The sequence below is a fragment of the Apteryx mantelli genome, chromosome 8 (genome assembly GCF_036417845.1).
Source record: "Apteryx mantelli isolate bAptMan1 chromosome 8, bAptMan1.hap1, whole genome shotgun sequence".
NCBI lineage: Eukaryota > Metazoa > Chordata > Aves > Apterygiformes > Apterygidae > Apteryx > Apteryx mantelli.
In genome coordinates this window covers 33010801-33028272 of record NC_089985.1, presented here as the reverse complement: position 1 = coordinate 33028272, position 17472 = coordinate 33010801, and the positions used below count along the sequence as shown (strand labels likewise).

At 49.1% G+C, this 17472-nt stretch overlaps 1 protein-coding gene and 1 long non-coding RNA gene across 3 annotated transcripts; one reads left to right on the top strand and one right to left on the bottom strand.

Annotated features, from left to right (window-relative positions):
- The first annotated feature begins 135 nt into the window (after positions 1-135).
- Positions 136-16896, top strand: LOC136992562 (uncharacterized). 2 transcript variants are annotated; one of them, XR_010884928.1, is made up of 4 exons: positions 136-311; positions 1977-2239; positions 2987-3104; positions 16797-16896. It is a non-coding gene; the product is annotated as an uncharacterized lncRNA (long non-coding RNA). The 2 variants fall into 2 exon arrangements; XR_010884927.1 differs by lacking the exon at positions 16797-16896 and having other exon boundaries at positions 2987-4651.
- On the bottom strand, positions 8391-16986 carry LOC106489273 (cytochrome P450 4B1-like). The gene is given in 14 exon segments (XM_067301210.1): positions 8391-9083; positions 9851-9933; positions 10472-10536; positions 11347-11480; positions 11877-12067; positions 12878-12984; positions 13205-13286; positions 13288-13360; positions 13455-13579; positions 14033-14160; positions 14894-14938; positions 15646-15784; positions 16712-16840; positions 16842-16986. Coding segments are annotated over 14 exon segments (1530 nt in total). The 5' UTR covers positions 16902-16986; the 3' UTR covers positions 8391-8914.
- Between the last annotated feature and the right edge of the window lie 486 nt (positions 16987-17472).

Below are 17472 nucleotides of genomic sequence, written 5' to 3'. Positions count from 1 at the left end.
GCCTCCTCCCAGATGAACGCTTGCAAAACACCCTGGAGTCTTCTGATACTGAAACCTGCTGGGGATTCCCCAAAGGCTCCAGCTAAGCTGTGACAGTCCTGATGGGGAGCCCAGCCAAAAACGGCCACTCTCCGCTGCTGAGAGCCCTCTGGCAGCAGAGTGGAAGAGGGGAGCAGGAGCTGGCTGAAGGGTGCTGTGTGAGCTGGGAATGGTGTCTGTGGGCTGGACCCAGGGGACCCGAAAGGCTGCGAGCTGCTGTCTCCTTGCCCTTGATAGCCCTATGGCTAGTGGGTGGCAAAGAGAAAATTCAGGTATGCAGGACGTAAGTATTTTGGTAATAGGCCCGCCCTGAAAGTTACTTCTCTGAAGAGCGTCACGTAGGCAAATGTTTAAAAAATGCCCTTGAGCCTCAACATTGAGAAATCGCAATTCCAGCTGAGAAATCCCCCGGGGGAAATGGCCAAGAGGTTTGGAGGGGTCAAACCCTCCTGCGTGGAGACGTGAGCCAGCAGCTGGTTGTTGGGGGTCAGGAGGGAACATATCCTCAGCATCGCTCTGCGGCGGAGCTGTTTTCTTTTACCATTATTCCTTTGGCGTCTAGGGGCTGATCCAGCCTGAGACGATATCCTGGGCTTTTGGGGTCTGTCAGATTCTCTGCTTTCATTTCTCCAGTGCTAGGGAAGGCTCTTGGCATCGCTGTGAGCCAAATGAGTGTTGCCTTTCTCCTACAGACAAATTGGTCACTACCCGGAGATCAGGTGACTTGCCTGAGGGTACAGAAACAAGTCTGGGGCAGAGGTGGGAAGAGAGATCTTCCCACTGATCCTCCCTAATGAATGCCTCTCCCCCCATTTTCTCTTTTGGGTGCCAAACAGCATGTGAATTTGGAAAACAAGATCCCCGGAGTTCATTGGTAATGATTTGCTCAGCAGAATTTAACGAGGATTAGCCATTTAGCATTCCCACTGTGTCAGCACTCCAGCTCCTGGCTGGGGGGTGTGGTGAGAGGATGGGAACCTATTAATTTTTACCTCTTGGTTGCAAAATAAGTTATAAACAACACCCTTATAATGAGTAACAGTGCCAGTTTATTCCCTGTCATGTGCACAGCCTGAACATGAGACAAACGTGCAGCTTTTTTGTGGGAGCAGGGAAGGAGCCGAGCTGCTGCTCTGGAGGTGTTTGGGCACGGGGGCTGAAACAGGTGGCACGCCTGGGTGTTAAGCTGATTTCATAGCTGTTCAGCTGGGAGCAAATCTGAAGTGCGAAGGGTCCCTTTCCCTGGCAGAAGGAGGGGAATGAAGGGGCCCCACTGCGCTGGGGAAATCGGGCTGGCACGAGCCCTCCTGTAGCTGTGGGTCCAAGGAGGCAGAGGGAAGGGACTTGCTCGCTGCGTGTTTTGGAATAATCCCAGGAACATTGGTGCTTGGTCTTGGTCAGAGTCCAGCCACTGCTTGAGTCTCTTTAGAGTTCGCTTTCCCAGGAAAACATCTTTTGCAAGAGCCATTTCATGTGGTTTGTACTATTTCCCAGCACGGTGGCTGCAGTCTCTCCTCCACACTGTCCATTACTCCCTCCTGCCTCAGTTTCCCCTGCCTGTGGAGCGGGAGCAGGAGGCTTTCTGCACAGAAGCAGGCTGCTTGCACTCCTGCTGTGAGCCGCACAGCCCGCGTGGGCCGCGATCTCAGCCCAGGAATGCAGGGAAGCACACGAATAGCTGAGCAGCTGGCGCACGGATGTTTCTTGGTGTGATCCTAAAAAGAACAAAAGAGAGCAAGTATAAATGAAATTTATTGTTGGAAAATCTTAATTAGATTTTAAGCCCCAGAGGGAGAAAAGCGAAGTATTATCTGACACAGCTAATGAGTGTTAAGGGTCCATTGTTATATTTCTTGTTTACCTTTCTGTGCTGGCTGATACGGCCTGGATTCTCGCCTGTGTTGCCATAATTAGGATATCTCATCTCTCGCTGATAGGGTCGGGGATGCTGTTTAAAGCACAATGCTGTTTCATCCCTCCCTGACAAGAAGAGCGTGATTGGGAAGACAACTTCTCCTGGTGTCCCAGCACTCGTGCCAGCCGCGTTGACCTTGTGAGCTGGGGGCACCTTTGAGAGATGCTAGCTCTGATACCTGATAACCTGATACCTGATACCTGCTCTGGTACCTGATAACATCCAGGTGATGGACATCTCTGACAGTCTGAGTGACCTCTCTGATGGGCCCCCATCCATTACAAGGTAATTAAATGGCAGTTAGTGGTCTAAGCACAGGGTCAGGGGTATTTCTTTGGACATCGTAGGGCAAAGCTGGCCATTTTGGAAAGACTAACGCTGAGCAGCCACACCAAGAGGAACTGTCTGCAGACTCAGCCAGACCAATGACCTTGAGATGCTCTTGAAGGAACTGTTCTGTCCCATAAAGCATGACTCAAGGGTTTCAGCAAGCAGATCTTTTTTCCCCTCGCCTTCCTCTCTAAGGAGTGGTCCGGTTTGGGCAGTGAATATTGTGCTGAACTGCCAGGGCTGCTCCTGCTCTGCTTTCCCAGGGCAGGCACATGAGTGTGTGTTGGCTGCATGCACTGACCCTCTCTCCTGCCCCCAGCCAAGAGACAACTATAAAGTGCCATGGAGCCAAGAGCCCACTTCTGCTTCCCAAGGGCTGAATCCTTCCCAGGGTGAGGAGTGCATGTCCTCCAAATGGCATCCCACACAATTTTAATGAGGAAAACCATCCTTGGGTACCCCTGTCCTAACACCATGCTCCATGATGTTGGCCTCTGCTCCCTGCTTGGGTTTCAGGAAGACATTCAGAGCTGGGACCTATGGACTGGATACTCTCCTTTTTGAGCAGAAGGTATTCAGGGCAAACGCTCTTTCTGTGTTACCACAACGCTGTATTACAAGGTGCCTGATGCCTCAGTGCCGTTAGCTTTTATCTGTTTGGGTCATTCCTTACAGGGACAACATCTTTCTGTTGTGTTGCAGGAGGATACAACTTGGCCCTTAGGCCCCTGGACAGCAGGGCACCTTGTTGAAAGACACCGTCGTCTTGACACTTCTCTGATGTCCTGATTTCTCAGTGCCAGATCGCACACATAATGAGGTATTAGAGCCCCTTGGGATCAGGTACACCTCAGTCTAGCATCCAGTCACAGCTTCTGTGTGGGGAGAAGGGGGGTGTTCAGAAAGGGTTCCCAAGCAGTGGTTTTAGGTTAGCATGTGATCGTTTCCAAGGGACTGGCGAAAGGCATAGAGGAGTCAGTTAAGGACTCTTTCCTCTGTTGTGCCTTCATTGTGTGCCTTCATGCACGCTGTGTGCTGGAGACCATGCACCTCTGTGTGACCATCACATCCCCCCACCCTGCCAGTGGAGATCATCTCCTCCTTCAGTCCCATTCAGAGGCCATCCGTTGTGATGTTGCACCCAGACATGACCCACATGAACACTTGCAGAGGGAAGATCTGAGGTGGAGCAAGCAGGGAAGAGGTTAGCAAGGCTCTTCAGCTGCAGAGGCTTAAGATGTTTCCGCTCCAGCTGTGGCCACAACCCTGGAGCACTTGAGCAAAGCCTACCCCTTTCCTTGGATGCCCAGGCACACTCCAATGCGGATAGCTGCGTTAAAGCACCAGCAAAGGTGGGTTAGCACTGCCTAGCCCTGAGGATATGTGAATTATTACAGAGTGGTTTAATTAAAGACTTGCTGTAAATGACTGCTCTGGCCTCAGAGCAGCCAAAGCTTGGGGTTTGTGTCTTTGCGGTGGGCCGTGGGGAGCCCCTGCAGGGACGGCACGTGGACCCTAAGAAGCGAGAGGGGAGCCAGGCATAGCGCACTGGGGCCAGGGCTCCTCTCCGCTTCCCCACGGGCGGGTAGGGAATTGCAGAGGGGAAAGAGCAGACAGGAGGTGAGGGCAGCGCAGGGTCAAAGCCCACGGCAGGGGTGATGCTGGTGGCAGGCTACGAGTGCCTGGAGGGACCGGCGGTGCTCCTCCGGGAAGGGGGAAGGAGCCCGTCCTCAGCAGAGCAGCCAGCCCAGGTGGGAGCGCGTGTGGGTAGGTGCGTGCGGTCAAGGTGGCTGGGAAGTTTTTGGTCTTGATTCAAGCCACTGAAAGCCAGGAGTAAAATACCATCCATTGTTGGTTTATACACCCGTAGTAGCCAAACAAACATCCCTGGAGCCTGTCCTTATCACTTTATTACACCTGCTAGAATGAATAGATTAAAGAGGACGGGGGAGGGGGGAGAAAGCAGAAGAATCCAGCAGAAAAACTGGGTTTGGGGATTGTTAATTATTCTCTGGGGTCTCTAATCTTTAACTGGCAAACAGCATCACTAACTGTCTTAAAGCCCCTCCTGGAACATCCTGATAATATGCCATCTGCATGAAGGCACCCCGTTATCTGCCCTCCTCCAGCCGCCTGTGACATGGCTGGAGTGGGAGATAATGAATGTGTGGCGTGTAATAACGGCACGTCATTCATGATTATCAGGCTGATACCTAACCTTTTAGCTTCATTGTTTGTGCTTCAAAAAAAAAAGAAAAAAAGAAAAAAAAGAAAAAAGGAGGAGAAGGGAAAGAAAGAAAGAAAGAAAGAAAGAAAAAGAAAGAAAGGGGAATTTTTGGTGCTACAAGCCCAGCCTGGTGTCCCTGAAGCGTCTCCCTGCCAAAGGGGCTGGCTCTCGTGGCATCTCCGAGGTGGTTTGGTGGTACCCTGTAAGAAATTGCCCATTGATTGGCAGCTGCTGTAACCATGGTGATGAAGGGAGAGAGCTGAGAAGGTGCCGAAATGTCATTGCGTGGCAGGGGGACATTTGGGGCAAATGTTTGGGCGATTAGATCTCTGTCACCATGCCCTGCCCAGCAGCTCGCGCTGCTTTTGCTTCTCTTGAAGCCGTTTAATGTTGGCTTCACAGAGGAGGGTTATCTCATGTCGCTTTAACATGCTGCCATCCAGAAACTCCCAGTGTTTAAAGACAGGAGGGATGTTTAGGTTGCCCGGTTTTGCCTGGATAAGCCGAAATGTGGGAGAATTTTCTCCTGGTTGCTGCTGTGCTGGGCCCACTTTTGAGCCTGAGGGATACGTCGGCAGTGGTAGATCTTCCACCAAAATCCTTGTATCTTGTGCAAAGAGATTTCAAACCTGGGTTACGGGTAATTCTGTCCAGATGGGAAGGGACTTTTAAAAAGTGTTTGATTCAAGTTACTTCAATTATTGTCAGAACTGCCTGGAAATATGATCCATTTTTTGATCAAAAATGAAACTAGGTTTACCTGTATTTCCTGAGAAGATTTCCCACAGCGATTTCTCCAGGAAAGGCTTCAGGTCAAAATCAGTGGGGTTTGGCCACTCATAAAAATCAGAAAGACTGCTGAAAACCGAACAAGCAGCCTTGTTCACAGTAATTAATGGGGCGATCCTAATAAGCAGCTCCTTGCTGCTGAAGATCTCGAAGCACTTTGCGAGGCTGGACTGGGAGGGAGAGCAGGGCACAAGGTTACCCCGAGGCGAGAGGTAGCGATCAGAGATCCTGTCTCCCCGTGCCCCCTGTGCTGGGCAGCAGAGCCCTTCTGCTTTGACCGCTTCCTTCTTTCCTGTGCCTGGGCTCAAAGATCTGGGGTGATCAGTTTTTAGCCGCATTTCTCTCTCCTCTGTGTTCTCAGCCCTCTCTCGACCAGGTTTCCCCTGGTCCCTGCTGAGAGCCTGCTTGGGTCGGCTGCTAGCAGCCGGGCAGAGGGTGGCACGAGCCCCCAGTGTAGGCACTGCCTGGGTTTGCAAGTTGGGCTGGGCGAGGTCTTTCCAGCCAAATGTTCCCCAGGCTCACTGCCTGGACTACACGCTGGATGGTGGGTCATTAGAGTTGCAAAGTATCTTTCTTGTTCCTTGACTGGTGACTGAAACATCTGATAGGTGGCAAAGACTGCAGAGCAGAAATAAATCTCATCATTCCCATGCAAAGAACACGTGCCCTGTAAATAACACGCCAGCTCCAACGATCAGACCGCAAGGGTGGTGAATTTCTCCCTTCAAAGCAACTACTTGGTAATACATCTTATAAGGCCTCCCTTAATTGCTTGGGATGATTTAACCCTTTGAAAACCTCCCTTTTCCAGTCAATCCGTGCCCTGGCAGTGCAAGCTGAGCTTTCTACTACCTTGTGTTCAGTGGGATAGGTATGACCACGCTCAGCACAGCTGACTCGCACGGCACCTTCCTCTCCAGTCATGTTGACAGCTGTGTCTTGAATGAAATGGAGCCAGTAATGAAAAGCTGCATAAAAATGCTGCCTTCCAAGGCCTTGCTGTGCTGGAGCTGGGGAGGGGAAGAGACAGTCTGACACCAGTTTGAGCTCATGGATGGTGGAAGGAACGCTGCATTGGCATCTACGCAGCCTGCGTCCAGTTTCTTTCCGGGGGTGAAAAAGGGAGGAATTTGGGAGGAGATGAGGAATTCTGTCTCCAACTGCCTTGCAAAATTGATGCAACCCAAACCTTATGTGTTTATTTACAACATCCCTATCCCTTTAGATACTGAGATAATCTGAACCAAGAGTGGCCAACCACAGGTCCAGACAGGGCCCTCGAGGCAGTTCTGTTTCTCAAACTGAGGATGCAACAGGTGGGGTGGGCAAGGAGAAGGGGCAGACCCCTGGGGCTGGCAAGGTCTAATCAGACGTGGTGCCACTCAGACTTGGCTGTCCTGGTCTGGCCACAAGCAGAGAGGAGCTGCCCAGCCTCCTCTGAGAGAGACAGACATGGTCTGCAGTCAGGACCTTCTGCTTGGTCATATTCAACATCAGGCATTCAAATGTCAAGTGAGAATTAGCCATGCTTGTGCAAGGTGGCTTTGAGCAAGCTGTGTCTCCTCTCTGTGCCTCAGTTTCTCCTTCTCACTGTGAAGATACAACAACCTTCCTACTGAAGTTAATGAAGACAAGGCAGTGCCTGGAAGGGATTTGCCTGTGTCAGTCTCTCTAGTAATGCTGGGTGAAGTTATTGCCAGAGGTGAGGGCTCGGCAAATAGCCTCCTTCTGTCCTTATTCTCCCACTGTGGCATTATAGGTATGTGTGCAGACCTCAGTGCCTCGATTTCCCCAGATGTCTGCTGAATACCCTGGTACCTGCAGTGGCAAGTGCTCCCTGAAGACTGGTGCTTCAGCCTTTGCAATGGGTGGTGGACACCATAATGTTGGGGACTATGATAGCAGCTGAGTCTGCTCTGCTTCCCCACACAGCTGAGGATGGAGATGGGCTAGGAGGCCCCTGGCAGCCCCACTGGGACACAGCTCATAACTGCCCCGCTCCTCTGCCAAGGGATGCTACAGCACACGAGTAGGTGGAAATGAGGCATGGGGAGAGCAAATGTGCTCTCCAACTGAACTGGGATGGGAGCAGGACGTGTGCTCGGACCCAGGGTGTCAGAACAGCCCCAGCGCCCCCAGCCCAGGCACAGCTGGAGTCTCCGCAGTGCATAAAAGGCGGTCCAGGAGGGTACAAACCCTTCTGTGGCATGGTACCCTCTGGCCAGCCCGGGCCACCAGGCGCAGAGAGAGCATTGATCATTGACAGAGATGCAAGCTTGTGTTGAAAGATGCCTGTCACTGAGGAGTGCTGGGTCCTGACTGGAGCTCACAGATGACCAGAAAACATATAATTTGCTATTTACAAGAATTTCCTCTTTTTCCTTTATAAAATCAAGCTCACCTTTGCTGGAGCAGTGTCCTACCGTGTTTCTAGCCCTGGCGGTTTGGTTTCTTTCTTCCCTTGGTGTAGCAATAGCGATAAAGGGCTTCCCTGAACACATCTCAGAGAGGCTTGAAGAGGTCTGAGTTTTTCTGAATCTCTCACTGCCACCTAGTGATCTGTTTTCAATTGATCTCTGGGAGACTTTTGGTGCGCCTTACCCTCAAGCCTTTCCCTGCTGCGTGGCCGCAGCGATGGAGGGCCTGGCAGCGGGTGCCTGTACCCCTAAAGCAAGCCTGTCCCAGGACCAGCCCTCCCCAGGCCCCACATCCCCCCGTGCAGGTGGAGCTCCCACCTTTGCCTGTCTGGCGACTTCAGCTGTGAAACCCCTTGCCCACCTTCCTGCCTCTGGGTTTCATCACCAAATCCAGCAGGAACATAAATAACCCTAATCTCTCAGTAATTGAAATCTCTTCATGCGCAGCAGCACCTTTCTCTGACACAAGGCCTGCTTTTTGCCTTTCACTCCTGTACTGAGCTGTCAGTTCTCAGTCTATGCAGAAGAGAGTTTGAGAAGAACCCTTGCTCACGCTTGGGGTGCTTTTTGTGAATTGATTTTGTTGTTGCCACTGCCATTTGGGAGTGATTTTTGTTTTGCTTTGTTTTAAACCAGATTGTCTCAGTAACATACTTTATCACACAAACTCACAGAGGGGGCAGAACTGCAGGCTCAGCAAGCCATGACATGGGAGGGGTGGAAATGGGCTCATCCGGGGTAAAGGAGAGCAGAAATGTCTTAAACAGTATTTGCATCTTGAGAAAATACCATGCTCCGAGAACACTACATTTGTTCTCATTTCAGACAAAAGAGGAGGATAAGACTGATAGCACTTATTTTTGAGAATGGTGAGTGTTTTCTTCTTCCAGACTTCCTAGCAACATGTCTCTGAGCTGGTCCCTGAGCACCCTCAACTCAAGGAAGTTTAGCATTGTGTCAAACAGCCACTGGCGTTCATTTCCATAATGCCAGGCGCACAACCAGTCCAGAACTGCTGAGTGGGGAAAATTTCTCCCAGCGTTTAATTTGGTGGGTATCTGTGGGTGTGATGTGGTTTCAGGGAGAAGTTTTCAGGGAGAGTGCAGGGCAGTGTGGCTCAGCTAGGAGCAGGAGATGCTTAAACATCTAGATGAAGGATGGTCCTTGGGAAACCACTTGCCTGCATGCTATCCCAGGTCAGCGAATCTTCTTTAAATGCAGGTGAATCCCATTACTAGACTTGAGGACGATCTGTGATATTGGTATGGGAGGCCTGGATGGATCAGGTGCTAGTTCGAAGTGAAGTAGGGTCAGGGCAAGAGCCACCTTCATCTCGTTCATGGCAAACTGCTGCCCAATGCAGTTCCTGGGGAGAGGATGGCAATGGCTCAGATTGCAGCCTTCATCCCCAACCACCCCCAAGCTCAGCACAGCCCCCGCACTAGCCAACACCAGCTTCTTGAGGCAAGGCCTTTGTGCTGCTGTGGGATCTCCAGCTGCTGCTAGAAGGCAGGTAACAGGGACACAGTTTATCTAGGAATCTTTTCATGCTACATCAAAAGTCACCTGGCTCTGGGGTGGCGTACTGTTGTTGCTTGTTAATAAGCATCAAAAAAAGACATGAAGTTTAGAGAACTGTGCTTTCTTCACCAGAAAGTGCTGTAGGGGTCCAGTCCAAAAAATAGTCACCTCAAAAAGGTCATTTTTGGCTCTGTTGGCTCTGTGCAAATTACTGAGACATCAGTATCCTGCATCTATCAGATGAGACAGCATGGGAACCAAAGAGTCTTGGAGACCCAGGTTTTCTCTGAGGTGCACTGGATATTTTCCTCTAAACAAGGGAGCCTATGTTCCCAATACCAGCAGCAGAGAGTGTATCTATCTTCACAGATCATGCAAAAGTGAAAGTGTGTCAAGCCCTACAATGACCACAAAGCCGCAGGTATGAGAAAATCTCTTGAGCTGATGGAGAATGGTGGAGACCCCCTGTTGTGGAAACTCTGCTTGAGCTGGTCAAGCCAACTTGACTCATTGGCACTGAGGGGGGATTAGCCTCAGAAGCACTGCTGTGAGTTAACTCTCCCATGTGAGGCAACCTATGATGGGGGAGACAGGGAATGAAAGATCTCCCACCTGGATCCAGCAGAGAAAGGCAGGAAAGCATGCGAGTGCCTCTGTGCTGAGTTCTCCGGAGAAAACCTCATTGGGTCATATATCTGTGGGAAGAGCAAAGGCTGTTCAGCGATGATTCCAACATAAGCAGCACCAAGTTCTCCTGTGATCCCAGAGCAGGGCTGGATGTGACCTCTGCTGCTCATGGGGAGCTGCAGCTGACATTCATCGCTCTGCAAAACCACCAAGAAGAGGGAACTGGTGGCTGCTGCTGGGGGATTTATCCCAGGATGAGGTCAGGGATGTGGCATGTGGCTGTGGACCATCCCCATTAATCTGTTTGTTCTCTCTCATGCCCTCTGCACCATCATTACCCAGGGCTGCTGAAGGCAGTCCGAATACTTCTACATCATCATGCATGACAAAAGACTATTAAACACCCTTTTCCAGCACTCTGTCATGTTCAGATCCTTTGGGGTGTTTGGTAGCTCTATTCAACTTTGCATTTAGACATGGACTTGTTGGAATAAAAAGCAAAAAAACCCAAATCCAATGCAGAAAGGTGAAGACTGTCTTGCTCAAAGAGAGTAGATATCTGGGCTAACGGCTCATCTCTCCCTTATTTTTATAAAGGTAAAATACCTCAGGGTCTTCCCACACATCCCGGTTCCTATGAATAGCGAATATGTTCACTACAGTGTGGCAGCCTGGAAAAGAAGAGTGAGAAAAGAGCTCATGATATACCAGAGTAAAGACACAGGAGAAACATTTGTGGGATGCTTGCTGTCTCGGGACTCTGCAAGGGATTTCAGAGGAGAACTGACAGGGGCATTTACCAGCTTGTCTAGACAGGTCACCTCCTCATGTGGAAGAAACAATGACCTCAGAGTGAGGACCCATTTTGGTACCAATGTGTGAACTTTCACATTTGGCCAGGATCAGTACTCTGCAAGTGCCCTTTGAGCTCTGCGAATGGCAAATAGATTGGGCTGAGTAGTGAAGCATGAATAACTGAGGGAAAAAGAAAGAAGCAACTAGAGAATTTGATTAAGTTAATACATTGACATGCAAGGCAGGGCAGAAGAAGGAAGAGGGAAGTCTGGTGCAGTAATGCAGGCTGTCCATGCATGTCATCCTGGCCTTGCTTCTGGGGATCTCTGTTCCCTCTCTGTCTCAGAAGACATGGGAGTATTTCTGCTGGGTTCAGAGGAGTTTGAGCAGGCTCTGTCTGGCTCTTCCCATCACATTTGCTGTGGCTATAGAGACAGCAGGATTAAGGCTTGGGTCCCACTGTCCTAGGGTACCCAGTACACTACAGTGCTCTGGAGAGGGTCCTTGTACCCTCTCTGGCCATGCTTCCAGGCTCACTGTGAACTGTGAGGTGTGATGACCCTATATAGCTCTTCAGAGACAGAAGAGAGGCTGCAAGCACCACCAGCCCTTCAACGCAGTAACTCTAGCGAGGGTGCCCCATTTGTGACAGACAGCAGCATGACAGATGAACAAACTAAACAGACCTGCTGGTAAGCTGCGCCCATCAGAAAATGTGATGGGTTTGGCGAGCTGTCGGGACACAGCAGGAACCGGTGGGAACAGGCGCAGGCTCTCTTTGATGCACATTGTGGTATATGTCATCTTCCCAAGGTCCTCCCTGAAAGCAAGCCAGAGGCTAAGGCTGTGTTTGAGTGGCAGCAACGGGGACACCTGCAGGCACAGCCTGTGCTGCACACTGGGTGGGCTGAACCCCACTGGAGCCATGAATGGCTGCTCCTTCTTGGAGAGCAACTGCACTGTTGGGTTGGAGTCAAAGCTGCAAGACAGGTCCTGCTGTGCAAGCACAGGGTGGGCAAGGCAGAGGCTTGTTCCGAGGGTGCGTGTCCCATTTCCCTTTGGGGTTTCTTCTTGTCCTCCTCCTCCTTTTGCTGTCCAGAATTGCTATGTGAAAAGCAGAATGCCCTAGCGCAGATACAGTGTAAAGTGAATGCATTTTCCTTCTCAAAATAAATAAAAAGAGTTCAAAGTAAAGGAACAAAAAGTTGTAGCTCACCACTCAATGGTATCTCGTTCTCCCAAGATCTCCTGGATCTCCTCCCTGCACCGTTGCTGGTGCTCTGGGTGTAATGACATACAGTAAAAGAGCCAGGAGATCCCACTGGCCGTGGTATCATGGCCCCCAAACATGAATGTGTCCACCTCAGCACGGAGGTCCTCATCGGACAGTCCAACTCCTTTCTCATCCTAATACAGAGGAGAATATATCATCTGCAAGTGTACATGAGTTGGACTTTCTCCTTTATGTATAAAAATCACCCTGGATGCTGGTGAAAAGGAGTCTGATTTGACCTCTCTTGTATCTCCACATAAATGAGGAACTAAGCCAGTAGAAGATATATCCAAAGTAAGTGAAATCAGTCAGGCCCACTGACTGCTGACTCTGCAGTCAACAGAGCTACAGAGTTGGTCTTTGGTGGCAGATCAGATCCCAGCCCTTCAGAGGGACACCCTGTTTGTTCCCCTAACAAGGGTTCCTGTTATGTTTTCCAGTATTTTGGCTTGGATGACTTTTGTTTCAGATTGAGAAAAGAAAGAAGGCAGTAGCTCTGGGAAAGCTTGAGTGAGCACAGAGTGTATCTCTCTCCTGAACACCAAATGACTACTGCTTCCAGAGTATCTGAAGATGTCTGGGAAGGTAAAGCTACAGAAGGCAAGAAACAAATCTCTTGAGATCACTACAGCAAAGACGGCCTCTTTGTAATCTTTCCAAAGATCTCATTCTCCTCTGGTTTCCAACAGCTCACTTCTTTTAATCTATTTATGTAGTCAGTGAAAATGAACAAGGAAGATGAAATTCCATTTATGTTCAACCTCACATCTCACATCTTTGTATTTCCTTCCCTTTCAATCCATCTTTTCCCAAGCTAGAAAACATGAAGTGGGGAAGCTGTTGTCATTAGTACTGGCTAGGGATTGTGAGCTCCCTGCTGACACATCCTCAGTGGCACACAGGTATGTTCCTTGGCATTTGAGATGATTATTTCAAACACTCGCCTTGGCACAAAGTAGAATGTCCAGAAAATCCAGGTGTCTCTTTTTCAGGATCTTCTCACGTTCCTTCTCATTGCAGAGCAACAACTTTCTTTCTTTTATTACTTTATCTGCGCATAAGAATGACCAGTTTGTTAGATGCACCTTGGCCCTGTGGAGAGGTCATGCTCTTGATCACTTGGTCAGCAGCTCTCGATCTCTGTTTAATGTGTAATCCTTTGGTCAGTGCATGCTGCAGACCCCCTCAGAGCTGCTCCAGATGTGAGTGGGTGAAAGGTTCAGCTAATAAACAGGGCTAGGGAGAGAAGGGAGAAAAAGAGAGAGAAATACCTGTGTGGGTATGGGCCAGCTTGCAGGCCTCCTGAAACTGGTGGCCTTTGCGAGTCATGCCATAGAAGACATCACTTACTTAAAGAGAGAGTCCGGATTCTCTGAACCACGAGGTAAGTCGGGTCATAAACAGCTTTGATATAAAAGTCCGCGTGGCTGAAAGGAAATCAAGGTTGAAATCAGTGTTAGTAATGTGAGGGGGGGAACAGGAGCACTTGTTTTCTCAGCATTTAAAAGTTTAGCTACTGACTTCTGAGTCTGACAGCTGGTATCATAACTGAAGGCACATTTCATGATGGTGTCTAGTGTCATTAAGCTCATGTCTTGAAAGATCTCCATTGTTTTCCTCTGTGTGTTCCTCTTTTCCCATTTATCCTAGCGGTGGAGACAAGAGTGAGGAGGGACAGACTGCCAGAATGGACTTGTCCACAATACAGTCAGGTCATACTTTCCTGTACCTGCCTCTTCCCAGATCCACACCCCTAATTACTTTCTCTTCTGCAAGCGAAGGCCCTAGTTCACCATATATTCTGTGAATCTAATCAAAGAAGTCTATGCACTTCTTTTTCCATGTTTACCACTGCTGAGCCAGGAAAATATATTCTAGCAGTGATTGATTTTACTGGAAAGCAGACGAAAAAGAGAATGAGTGGAATGGCCAAAGAAAGTTGGAGGGAACAATTTCAGAACTTCGAAAGGATCTAAAAAGTTCAGAATCAGGGGAGAAATTCTAGGAACCATCTAATTCCACTCTCTTTCCATCATTCAGTCCCAGGTCTAATTATTTTGGCTGGTGCATAACTCAAAAGTAGCAGGGATGATTCTTACCAACATCACTTTGACTGAGTCTGACATCAGGGTCACATAAGGTTTCAGCACATCATAATGAAATGCTGGTGTGAGCAGCTTCCGATGTTGAAACCATTTTGCTCCATTCAAGGTCAATAGCCCCTTTCCTAGAGACACAAATAGTGAAGACATGATCAGCTATTTCAGAGTCTGATCAATCTTCTTGGCTCTGGCAGTGTCACTGCTGCTTTTGGCCAAGCAGCTATCTCCTAGCTACCATGCAGGACCCAGGGGGAGGAGGAGTTGATGGTGGATTTCAGCCTCTCCGCGACCGTCGCAGCAGTGTCCTTCATATGGAAGAGCAGCATGTCCACTCATCCTCCACTGCAACTGGCTGTGCACATCCATTTTATCCATAAACCAGCTCACTGACAGAGCCATGATGACAGAAGCACAGAACTTACTCTCTCAGATGGCTTCTTCTGACCTAAGTGAAATACTTGGATGCATTTTGCAGCACAAGCTGAGCTATGAGACAGTTGTTAGCAGGACCATGGAGGGCTACTGCAAAGTTGTATGCAAGCCGTGAACCTGACTGTCCTCTGATGCCTTGATATCTCTCACCCCAGTTAGATGTATCTGCATTCAGTCCCTGAGCAGACTTGCCCCATTGCTTTGCAAAGGCCAGGGTATGTGATTCAAGGCAAAGCCAGTTGATGTGCTCCACAATTATGTGGGCAACAGTAGTATTAATACTTACACCTAAATGAGCCTTCCCATAGCAAAGGCAATCTTCCTCTCTGGTTTTAGAATGGAAGAAAGCAAAATAAATGAAGACATGAGGGAAGCAGATGAAATGTGTAGCATAGCCAAAAGGGATAATAAAATAAAATTATTTACCTATCCAGGGAATTAAGAGCTTGTAGGTTACTGGGGACTTGGGATCTGTAAAAAAAAAAAAAAAGAAAAAAAAAAGAAACCAAAAGAGTACGAATGGCTAATGAATATCAACATAACAAAAGAAAATCAGGATAAACTGACATTAGAAACCCTCCCCTTAATCACAATGTGGAATTAGTGTCATCTCAATATGTATACTACTCTATAACATTAAAGGTAGAGTTTAAATGTGATCTTCTACAACTGTGCCCTCAGTGGACTTGAGAAAACCAGAGAAAGCTGTAATGAAAGATATGTATGTAGAAAAGGAATGGCCATAGCAGATCTCAAAGCTGAGGATAATGGATGAGAGTTGCTGGAGATATCCATGTATGTATCAGTCACAGACATTGTGCTTCACAGACTGGAGCAGAGGAGAAGACTTGAGATGTCTTCTTAGGGCCATTACTGTGCTAGCTCACCCAGCGTACTGGATTTTAGTGAAAAACACAGTTATTGGGGTGGTAGATGCTCTAGAATACAGTAAACCTGACAATAATAGAGAGAGTGGACTGGGAGGGTCACTGGCTCCTATCTTGCATGAGAATGCTCCGTGAAACCTGTCTGGGAGTTTGAGAAGGGGACCAAAGGAGGAACTGCAACAGCTGTGAAAGAAGCAGGCAAAAGGGACAGCTCAGGGCAAGTTTCCCTTGTTTTTCTTGATAGGGAAGTGTCAATGACAGGACTTCCCAAAACCAAATGAAGAGACTTACCTCCTCGGCCAAATACACTTTTGGCATATTCAGGATGATGGGTTACTAGAGCAGGCAAAAGTCCAAACCATCTGGGAAAAGCATAGGGATACTCTTCTGCCCACGACACTGACAGAGATAACTCTTTACCTTCAGTGGCCTGCAATGACAGTTAAACAGGGACTGATTTCAGGCAGAAAAAGAGGGACGTACCTGGGAGAGCAGAGGTGAAACTTGCCCTCTTGTGGAAAGTGTATGCAAGACATCCTGGCCTGGGAAACTGGGAGCAAGTGGGTGGACTTACAGCAAGGGGCTTTCCACTCTGCAGGTGGAGGAGATGCTGGGCATGGCAAAGGGGATCACTGGAGACAATGCACAGCCAGCAAAGTTACCTCAGCTACTGCATCCCTGCAGCACAAGGCAACTCCAGAGAGACTCCCTGGCTGGGGTCCAGCAGTTTAGCTGCTTTAGGATAGTCGAGTCAGGATGCCTTGGCATCACACTCTGGCTCTATAGTCAGAATGGGCAATGCAGGGATACCTAGTACCCAATCCATGGGAGATCAGGGCTGATACAGCCCTATTGTCTAATTTCAGCAGTGCAAGGAGGGCATGCAGTGTGAAGTCAAAAACATCTGCCCTACAGAATGGTGAAAATGGCTGCAATAAAATGCCCTGCTTTCGTGACCATCTCTTCTTAGGTGGGTATAGGGGGAGACACTTGTATTGGTAGAAGGTCTGATGCAGAAGAGAGATATTTTACGGTTTCTCATTTTTATGTAACTTTGTGAAAGTCCCAGAAACCACCTAACTGCATGTTTAGGCACATGATCAAAGAACATCATGGCTCTGTTTTTTACCAAAATGATGCGCATCTCATAACCAGGTACCCTTCCTGCCTGCCCCTCAGAAGTATTGGCACTCCCTGTACAAAGAGGTCCTCTCCTATATGAAGGGACAATAGCAAGGGACACACACTCCCCATCCGGTGCTCTTCTCCACCCCTCTTGTCCCGACAATTATCTTGCACAGTTGCTAGGACAAACCCTCCCTGCTCACGCCCTGGGTGAGCCCAGCTCTCTCCTTACCAGATGATTGTGGCCATACAGCCAGTGCCTTGGGGGACCAGGGAAAGCCTCCAGAGCTTTGATGATTTTCTTCCTCTCCTGGTAGAACTGGGCCACCTTCAGTAGCACAAAGATGAAGCCAAGCACCAAAGATAGATAGCTGCAAAACTACAGCAGAAGGTTTGGCTATGTTGTCCAGCAGAGATGCCATGCTGCCTCTGGTTCCTGGTTGCCTGACAGCACCTTCTCCTCCCTGCTTCCTCTTCTGCTCCTTCTGGGTCCGGGTCTGATGAAGAGCTCACGTGCAGATGAAAAGATCTCTCTCTTTTCCTCTGCTAGAACTGTCCCTGCTGAACTGCTGCAGGCAATGCAATCTGGCAGAAATTTAAAGCACGAGAAACGTTCTGGTAAGCAATATGTCACTTTGGCCCAGAACCTAATTTCCTGCTGCTCCCATTCGTCCTTTTACCCACTTCCAGCAACCTGTGGATGGAGGTGGCTTATTAAGAAACAAGCTGGTGCTCTGTACACAGGATGCTCTGTAAATATTTACTACTTTTCCCACAGTCCATTACATCCCAGCAGCAAATGAAAGTGCTTGCAGTTAGCACGGGGCTCCAGCTCTGCCACTTATATCCATGCCCAGGTGGATGAAGCCATAAGAGGGGGCGAGAGCTAGCCAGGCTCTGGTTTGAACTATGCTCCGTTCTGCCCTTGGCCCTATTTAGGTCTGGAAGCCCATGTGAAGTGAGGAACAAATGGACCATCTCTACCCAACACAC